General features: G+C 39.0%; 1 protein-coding gene across 2 annotated transcripts in view; it reads right to left on the minus strand.

Annotated features, from left to right (window-relative positions):
* LOC101853491 (FTS and Hook-interacting protein) overlaps positions 1-9,547 on the minus strand; it is a 30,283-nt gene extending 20,736 nt beyond the window's left edge. For both annotated transcript variants that reach the window (XM_005107661.3, XM_005107660.3), the window contains exons 1-7: positions 9,312-9,547; positions 7,234-7,430; positions 5,468-5,609; positions 4,182-4,391; positions 2,307-2,406; positions 1,136-1,313; positions 124-282 (exon numbers count right to left, since the gene is read on the minus strand). In XM_005107661.3, coding sequence (XP_005107718.1) covers positions 124-282; positions 1,136-1,313; positions 2,307-2,406; positions 4,182-4,391; positions 5,468-5,609; positions 7,234-7,350 — 906 coding nt within the window. In that variant the 5' untranslated portion in view covers positions 7,351-7,430; positions 9,312-9,547. The remainder of the gene's footprint in view (positions 1-123; positions 283-1,135; positions 1,314-2,306; positions 2,407-4,181; positions 4,392-5,467; positions 5,610-7,233; positions 7,431-9,311) is intronic.
* Positions 9,548-10,362: the final 815 nt, after the last annotated feature.

A 10,362-nucleotide genomic window follows, 5' to 3' on the forward strand; every position in this document is an offset into this window, starting at 1 on the left:
AAAAAACAACTAGAAGTGTCCTTATCTCACAAAACTAAATCACCAGCTCAGATGACAAAGATGTACATATTTGGTCCGTTCTCCTTAAGCAGACTTTAAAAAAATTTTAAAGTAAAATTTTACCTGTACAACAGCATTGGAAAACTGTAAGGAGTTGAGGAACATCTGCAAATCAGGGATGCGGAGACAATCTTGTCGTGTGATGGCAAACCAGTCATCAGAAGGAGGGGTGATCTTGCGGGGCAGAGAGGAGTAGAGGCCACTTAGGCCAGTTGCCAAAACCTGCGATAAACAGAACAGCTTTGACTGTAACGAGAAGCACATCCACATAAAAACTGTCAATTAGTGTTGGGGAAAAGCAAGATGGGAGGACAAAAACAACAGAGGGATAGAATAAATGTAGTTGTAGAAAATGCAAGGCCCAAAGTCTTAAAAGAAAAAAACATCTTGATTCAAGGTTATCTATCACAAAGTGGCTAGCTCTGGAAAAATTATTTTGTTGACGATTAACAAAAATGATATCACCCACTTTTCTTTATCTATTGGAAGAGCTTGAGAACTGCTTCAGCGGAAATTTAATTTTTTTTTTTGCTTTGAGAATAAATCATCTGTACACATTATGTGGAGCTCTAGACTCAGATTATGACAAGAACTAAACTATGACAGGTGACACAGCCCATATGCAGTCGGACCTGACCATAACAGCCACTCAAGATCAGAGAGAAAAGTGACTGGTATACATACAGGTGGTCGTTATGGACAGGATCTGAGTTATGGTCACTTACTAGACTTGAAAAAATTTCAATTTTATCTTTTCATTTCACTTGCATCAAAATTATTATTAGCATTAGGGCCTCTTTGCATTGTTGAAGGAACACAGGTAACACACTCAGTCTGAGGATGGGTTGACAGAAAACTTTCATTGCAAGTGACCGCTTTGGGTGGGCTTTGAGGCCTACTTATCGTGAAGAAGGCAGAGCGTGGCTGGGTTGGACAGGGACTGTTAAAGGCAGGTAGAAAATAAGGGAAGAACGTAGGGGGTGTCAGGGTACAGTGGCCATTAGTTTAGGTAACCGTTATGGTGAGGTGACCATTGTGGCAAGGTGATCGTTGGAGCTAGTTTGACTATACTTACAGGACAGAAGTCTGAGTTGTTGGCAATGTACTGGCCAATGTGAGGATGCCTTGCTGACAACGTCATGATGAGCAGCAGAGCGTCCCTGGCTCTCTGCCCCACTGGGCCCTCACGGTGGATGTAAGGAATCAGGAGGGAGAAGATGAGGAACCTGGCAGGACCGTGGTCTGCGTCCGTGCTGAAAGAGTGTTAGAACAGTATGTTTTACAGCTTGATTTGAGTAAAAATGAACACATCAATACAGTAACGATCACAAAACACACACAAGAAAAAAAGAAAAATGCACAAAAAAACAGAAATCTGAAAAAGAAGTAAAACAAACAGCAAATCTGCTGAAAGAATAATATTTAAAAATTCTTATATCAACTTTTAATGGTTAAGCGAAATTTTTGTCAAAAAGACAGTAAGACAAAGGATGCAAAGAAAGGTGTGAACTGCAAGAAGTGCAGGACTTCATTAAAAACATTACATCTCAAATTATCTCAAGAAAGAGGCCATTCAATAAACCTTTCTAAACTAGTGGTGGGCGGTACCGGCGAAATTCAGTCTCGGTACTTTCTCGGTACCGGTACTGGGAATGACACCAGTAGGTGACGTCACAGACTTCGCGTCTTGCATCTAACGCCACGATCAGCGCCGCCCACACACACCCCCTCCCCCCCACACACCAGTCAGAATTGGAGAGGCGAACTGTGGCGCAAAATACCTTTGAAGTTTGCCGCCGCGTGGGATTAAACTTTGCAGGCAGAAATTTAGAAATAGTTATCGCCGCTAAAAATTGATTTCATTTTCGGAATCAGCTTATCAAAAAAAGCAAAGTGGCTCCCGTGGAACCTGATTTGAAGCCATATTATAAATTTAAACAAACTTCGTTTTTGATTGTCAATTTTGAATCTGAAATCCTGTATCAAGGTCACCCGCTGCGTTGTGTGCATCTGATGTCACAGCTGCTAGGCCTAGGCCTATACACTGCACACTTCGCATTGCCCGGTAAGAAAAAAACAACCGTTGCGTCGGCTCCTTCCTAGAGCCGGTACTGGAGGCCAGGTGTCAGTACTGACACCTCCTTCGGTAGAACCGGGAGTTCCCGTACTGGGTACCGGTACCTGCCCATCCCTATTCTAAAAGACATATTTCTACAAGTTGAAGATCAGTTTAGTCATTGCCTTACCTGAAAAAGCTCTCTAATATAAGGCTTTGTTGGGAAATGCAGATGCAAATCTGATGCAGAACCAGCACTAATTTGAACTCCAGCTCTCCATTTGATATTTCTGAAGAATAAACGAGTCATTATCAGTATAATGATATTAACCCTAGTTAAAAATAGCAGAAATCCAACGGAATCATGATAGAGTCTGGAAATAAATGCAATACAATACTTCATTGTTCATTGTTTCAGGAAGAAACATCCCTGCACTCCGGACATGTCTACTGATGCTCCGTTGCTCTCTCCAAATTGTGCCGAGGGTCTTTCCATTGATTGTGCCAGAGAATATTTAAATTAGACAAACACTGTTTACCCATCACCTTATAGTCGGATATTTCTGGCATCTTCACAACTGTACTGTTGATTTTAAAAAGTAGAAAATTATCATATAAACTTGAAAGTTTCAAAAGCTGATAATTACAGGGTGATCCAAAAAAAACTGTACAACTTCTTTTGTTAATATTTTCCTCCACACTGAAGTTTTGCTTTTCAAACTTGTGCACATTTAAAAGTCAAAAGGAATTTTTTTCTACGAAGCACATAAAAAAAAAACATTTTCAGTTATGTCCCCATTTTTGTAGCATGACACACTAGTTCACATTAGGCCTAACACTAAAAATCCCAACGATTGCGCCATATAGCAAACTACAATTGTCTAACAGGCCAACAGAAGTTTGCAGATAGTTTTTCTCAAGTTCCCTGTGCCTGCTGAGATCATGGTTAAGATTAGTAAAGAGCAGAGAGCCTTTGGTATTGAAAATTTCCTCACCACCAACTCATTTTGTAAGTTGCACACAAGGTACGGAAATAATGTTAAAGTGCCCTTAAGTCCTTTTTTGAAGTCAAGGGTGGAAATGGTCCATCAGTCAGGACCTGTAGAGATTCGGAACTAAAATTCCCAGACAAAACGACTACTTCAGGTCAAACACACACCATTCTCACCCATTTAAATGTCACCGGGGTGCTGAATTCAGTAGATGAGCCCCATGAGATGTCTGTCCGTAGACGATGTCAGCAGCAATGACTTTCCTACATCTCAATGGTTTGCATTCTAAAGGCAGATCTTCATCTACGACCATACCATTTTGCTGTTCGCGAAGCTATCAGAGGATAGCAATGTGTTCATGATTCCTTAATCGTCTTTAAAAGCGTAAACATTTCCTATTTGACATTTGGCTCCTTGAAAAAGCCTATATTCACCTTTCAGATTATATGAACTCCACAAATGATGTCTATTTGGGCAACCTCACCCCCCCCCCCCCCATTGTCTCCAGAAACAGCTCCATACTGTAAAGTGTACAGTGTGTGTGGCTTTGAGTACTCATGGTTGAGTGGATCTTCATGTTTGGCCACCACTGAGCATTACGAACGACGCATGAAAATGTGTCAAGTCCAAAGGAAGACATATTGGCCATTGGTTCACGGAATTCCAGAATTTAAAAAATCTTTTTTTTGTAGGAGAAAAGAAATATTGTCTAACGTTCACAGGGATGGAAAGAGTAGATTTTAAAAATAAAAGGAAAGGAAAAAGAAAGCCAATCATTTCATGGCTTTCCTTAAGATCTTTTAAATTGGTGCATTTTTGCAGTATAGGTGGTTTTTATAAAAGCCATTTCCATTTTCGAAAATAAGTTTCTACTTTGTGAATTTTAAGTCAAACAAATTTCTTTTGAATGAATTATTATATGTTCCAAATTACATCATTCTAGTACAAATTTTGGGAGAGAAATTTTCTTTTAAGTTGTGGGGGTTTTTTGGATCACCCTGTAGATTTAAACCATGCCTGCATCTCCAACTTCTTAAGACCATTAACCAAAGAAAGGTGGGCACAACACCAACCTGGAGAGTCCCGAACATCCATCAAAAGGCGCAATAAAGGCTTGATGACAGGCTTGTGTATGAGGAGCATCTGCCGAGACTGGCTGATGATGAGCTCAAACAGACGTAGTTGCTGCAGGCGCAGTCTCTCGTGCTGAGGCACGTTCAGCTGGCACCAGGCACAGAAGCTCTCCAGCAGCTCCACTTCCATCACATAATGCAGGATTGGTCCTGACAAGATAATTATAAAAGGCGTGGGGAAAAAGAAAAACAACGTAAGTTAGAAACGGCTGTCAAGAGTAACTAATGAAATTTTTAAAATTTGTTTTTTTGGGGCAGATGGGCAATTTTTTTTTTTTATGTTCTCTTTTCTTGGCCCAACAACTTTTATGTCCATTTGACACATTTTTGAGTGGATTATACTGAAAAACATTGATTAAAGGCAAAAAAAAAATCTATTTTCAGTTTTCAAGGACTCTCAGGCTATGGAAGCTACTAAAATTTGGCCACAGTTTTCTCTCTAGGTTTACCTCTTAAACCAGGCGACCCTGACCTCCATCGACCGCAAATACTTTGACTGCTTTTGAAGATAGATGGACATTTTTTTTACCAAAAGGAAGGCAAATGAACAGGCTTTAAGATTACACCAATAACTCAATATGCCCAAAAATTGACGAGCATCTGATTCCACCACGTCGTGACACATTTCTATCAAATGCACATGTAATATTCAGACTGGTTACGAAACATTTTGAAAAACACATTTCAAGAACAAGTAGGAGACTATATTATGCGTCATGACACAGTAGAATGCTGGCATTTGTATTTTGTTCAGTGAGGCTTTCTATCTATTCACAATATCTATATTCGACATTAGTGTGTAAAACTTGAAAGAAAGTTGTTTTCAAAAGTGCAAAAGAACAAATAAATGAAATCTGTTCAAAAGAGAAATGACAAAGTTACAAGAAAACTAGCACAGATATACTTTATCTCTGGCCATTCAAAACTGGTTGCAAATTCAGAAAGAAAAAAATTTTGATTGAGAATCTTTCTAATACAGACAAAAACAAATTGTAGAAGGTGCTTTCCTTATTTCACACCAAAAAAACCTTTAACATAGTCTTTATGTTGAAAGCAATTCTTTTAAGCTCATCAGCTCCACAGGTTAAGATGGAATGCACATATATCAACTTAACACAGCAATTTTCACCCTCGAATACTAAGCAAAAAAAATAAATTAAAAAATAGCGTCTCCATTTGAAAGACAACACCAAGAACTAAAAGCTGTACTACTAATCACTTCTGACCTGGAAGTCCTCCATCATCATCTTCACTGACCAGTAGAGTGACCATCTGCTCCAGATTACTCAGGACAGCTTCCACTCCATCCACAGTAGCTTTCCCATTGACAGTGGCCTTTCGGTCCTGTCCATTGATAACAGCACAAGCCTGGAAAAACAATATAAAAATGAGTTTACATTGAAATCATCCTGTTGATAATGTTTCATTCAATAAATCTAATTTATAAAGCAGGGTTGGGGTTTTATTTTTGCAAGTTTGAGTAAAGAGGAGAACAGTGCAATTTGGAAAAAGCACTGAAGGAAAGTGAAGAAAAAAGAAGATTCAGTAAGTTGACAAGCCTTGCATTTAACTTTAACCTAGAAATCTGAGTGCGCCGGAAAAATTTTCTTCTCTACCTTTTTTTTTCCTTTTTCCTCCTTTCCTGCTACTCCTTCACTTTCTTACTGCTTTCTCTTTCAGCCACACCCCTGATCTTAGGGTAGGTAAGATCTAACACCTAGCCTTCTCGGATATAAGGGTGAAAGATATCAGAGGTCCCGTGTGCAAGTTGCGCACTTTAAAGATCCCACCTTGAGGATCAAAAATCGATAAGAGGAAGCTTCGGACACCACCAAGGCAAAATTCAAAATCAATTCCTATCACCAAACTAAAACTGTTTAATTCCCAGCAGTTTTGCCTATTTTGGCTTTTTCAGTTCAGGGGTTCTACATACCCTCAAGTCAAGCCTCATGCAATAATCTATCTACTCCAAATAGACCTTATACATAATTATATATCAATGGAAAGGGAATTGGATGGTCTTTCAGACTTAGCCAATAGATTTCATTTTTGTTAAAGCTGTCTTGAAGTGAGACCTTTTTTTCCAGTTACTAAAAATTGAAACAAAAACAGAAATCACACTTTTCCAGCAGTCACAAAGAAGCGAAGAAAAAAATTGTTTGAGAATTTTGAGTTTACAATTATTTCATCATGGAAAAGAGTATTCAGTTCTGCAAATTATGAGTCAAAGACACACCATTCTGTTTGAAAATAAAGAAATGAGAGCCATTCTAGTACATCCTACAATAATACAATTCCTAGCTATTGCCCTTAAATCTGGAAATTTCATATATATCTATATCATGACTTTTGCTCTCAAGCCTTCTGCAATAATGATCTATCATATACCAATAGAAAGGGAATTAGATGGTTTTTCAGACCTAGCCAATAGATTTCATATTTGTCAAGCTTTCTTGAGATGTGACATGATATATTTTTTGTGTTACTAAAAATAGATGCAGAAACAGAAACTGGACTGCCCTAACAATCACAAAGAAGAAAAATATTTTACAATTTAGAGTTTACATTAATTTGATGAGAAAGTACATATATTCAATTCAATGTAATGTGTAAAAGACACCTCTTCTGATGCAAAATAGAGAAATGAGGGCTGTTCTTGGGCATTCTACAAATTCTCGGTAAATTACCCTTGAAACTGGAAATTTCAGAGCAAGAATTTCATAATAAAACCACCAATGTTAATACCTATTTTACATTTTTTTAGTCTATTTAGTCATTTCTAAATACCTTACAAAATCTTTCTTCATAAAAGTAAATGTATTTTACGGACAAAATACCACATCACCAGCAATCGTAAATTTATACGATATAGTACTGCATGAACTGCTGGGAGTTAATGTGTCCCACATGCTCATATCATGACCTTTTTATGCAGTTGCGAGCGCTGTAAATAAAACACATACCAAAACAAACAAAACAAAAAATCAATTACCTGTTTCCAATGGTTCTGAAAAACTTCCAAGCAAGTATTTGGATCCGTGTCAGATCGGGAGCCACCACCCGAGGACTCAGGTGAGCGGCGCTCACCTCTTTTGAACCAGCTACTCATGACAGATTTTCGTGTTGCACATGTGTAGGTTCACTGACTCAAATTTTGTCACAAGAAGTCATGCTTTCCTCATATTTCAACTGGGGAAGGACAATCCAATTCATTTGAAAGCACAGAAAATATGTTGCTTCTAAATTTCATAAAAATGTGCATCAAATTGTATGCTTTTTCCGACAAAAAGATTTAGATTCTACTACAAATTAAAAGCATTTTGTTAACTAAAAGAAAGTGGCTATTCTCATCCGGGGTGAGAATAGAAATACGATCGACCTCTCACCCCGGGTGAGACTTGCCACCTTAGGCTATTCTCACCCTGTGTGAAACAAGACCTGTTTTTCCTAATTTCGGAATACTTTCTATCGATGTGGATGATCAAATGGATAAAGGCAAAGAAAAGATTACGTTATAGCACAAAAGTAAGCTAATTTTATCGACTACAAAGATGCTATGGCTATTTCACTTTTCGAATCGAGCCGAACTACGGGGGTCGCCATTTTGTTTTGCCCGGAGGTTCTCGCAAGATCTACTCCTCCCCTCTTCTCTTTCTCTATCTCTTTCTGACTGTCTATCGGTGTGGACGATCAAATAAAGGCAAAGAAAAGATTACGTTATAGCACAAAAGTAAGCTAATTTTATCGACTACAAAGATGCTATGGCTATTTCACTTTTCGAATCGAGCCGAACTACGGGGGTCGCCATTTTGTTTTGCCCGGAAGTTCTCGCAAGATCTACTCCTCCCCTCTTCTCTCTCTCTATCTCTTTCTGAATAATGTCTATCGGTGTGGACGATCAAATTGACCAAAACAAAGTTTAAAAATGATGTTAAAACACAAAAGTAAATTAATTTGGTCGTCTACAAAGATGCTACGGCTATTTAACTTTTCGAATCGAGCAGAACTACGCGGGTCGCCATTTTGTTTTGCCCGGAAGTTCTCGCGCTACTCCTCTCTCTCTCTCTCTCTCCACTGCCCACAGACAAAATTGTACGCTTTTAGTAGGTTAACAGTAGTAATGGAACGTTTGTTCACGGCACAGAATTCTACAATTTTTCTGTTAAACACAGTGTAGAATTTTGTGGTTTAGGGTGAACGCAAAATTGGTTGGCCTAGATCTAGGCTACAACGGTGAACGCACACCGGGTGAGAATAGCCAAAAGACTCGTCTGCACTATTCTCACCGCGGGTGAGAATAGAGGTGGCCTAACTAAAAACAAACGGCATGGACAATGCCATGGTGGGCATTCAACAATCCAAATCAGAAAGACTGATCCAGATCTGTATTCTATCTAGATTCTAGTCATTCCTAGGTCTGGGTAAAATTATAAGCCACTGAGCAAGGGAAACCTTAATTAATACTTTGCATTCACACAGCCAGCAGACCCCATCTGGCTCTGGTCACCCAACCAGGAGTGACTGCAATAATGGACTTCTCGGGCATGGCGCAGTGACTGGAACGATAACATTTTCACTGTTGCATTATCGGGCTCGCGCCTTGTGACTGCAAAGTGTTTAACCTCTACTTTTGGCCCTGTATCTCCAATGTTTCCATGTCAAACCCTAAAGCCTAAAGTTTCAACAAAACAGTACAGCCTCTTTCGCTGGCTTCATCAGTCTTCCATTCATTTTCAATTCTTGCCCCATACTCACTTCGGGCCTGACCAGTGTGCTTGAACCAATTTGCAACAGCAGCTGGAACCAGCTGTAAACAATCTTTCGCAAACTTCAAACTTTAAGACCTTTAAGCTCTGTAAACAACGAATCTAGGCCGTTCGACAGAAATAATGTGATTTGTGGAATTAAATGGGCTTGGTCTTATTTGGAGTTCCCAGACGAGCAAACACCTATGACGCATTTCAGTTAACGCAATCGTGTGTCGAGTCAGTTCTATCTAAACATAAAAACTACCAACAAACCACGACATGACGTGAACAGTAATAAAATGGAATGTAAGATCAATCTTACGAAAAGTGTCGACCAAGAAAGATTCTGCCCCCAAAAATGTTAGATTCCGTGTTCCCAATTGTGTTCACCTGCCATAGTGTACAAGGTGAAGGTTGATGTATAGATGATTAAAAAGATGGATCAAAACGAAGATTTGATAATAAAAAAGCAAAACCGTCAACACAAATGTGAACGGTTTTATTCCAGGCCAATTAACAGGTTTTCCTTTTGATAAGGATTCCTTTTTGATCTCAGGCAGCGTTTGGTGTAATTCTAAACTTTTAGGCTCGAGTTACGTTTATCTATAAGTCATGGTTGCTTATAACGGGGAAAATAGAAAAATAATACAGGTTGATTTACCCTGATCCCTCCAGGGAAATTATGTTTAGATCTACTGAGGATCGGAAACAGAAAGTTTTGAGAAAGAGAAAGTTACGGCTTCCGGTGGAAAAAAACTCCTCAGGCTTGATATCCACCCGCTCCTAAAAGTTTTTGCATTATGAAATGGATAATAAAATTGAAAACTTAATTGTTATTTATGTTCTGATCCATTGACAATGTAAATGAGATACAAACAGTAGATTAGTAGGGGGAGGGAGGGAGGTGATGGTTGTCACACCTAACTGATGCGACCATAGATGTACAAAGGGTTTTCAGGCTTAGTTCAGTGCCATTATTGATACGCATCTCTTTTCCGTTCGGAATTCAGTTCAGTTCAATTATCTTTACGATGATGCAGAAACCAGATTCGACGCTCATCCCTTGCGAATGCTAAAAATCTATGAAATACATCTTTAGTTCTATATTCTCAAACGCAAGTAGCAGGGTGAAAAGGAGCAGAAAGAAATAGCAAAGAGGTTACAACGGTTTATTTATAACCTCTTTACATTTAGGCTATAACCTCTTAGCAAGGTCTCTAGTCTCTGGCTATCCGATTTCCCCCATTTTCAACAATCGCAATCTCAGTGGATGTATTACTTACACGGCCTATTATTGTACATGTAGTTAGATTGCCCCCTCCCCACCCCCCTCCACTCCAAACCAAACACACACACACACACACACACACACA

This window comes from Aplysia californica, unplaced genomic scaffold, assembly GCF_000002075.1.
Source record: "Aplysia californica isolate F4 #8 unplaced genomic scaffold, AplCal3.0 scaffold00620, whole genome shotgun sequence".
Taxonomy (NCBI): Eukaryota; Metazoa; Mollusca; class Gastropoda; order Aplysiida; family Aplysiidae; genus Aplysia; species Aplysia californica.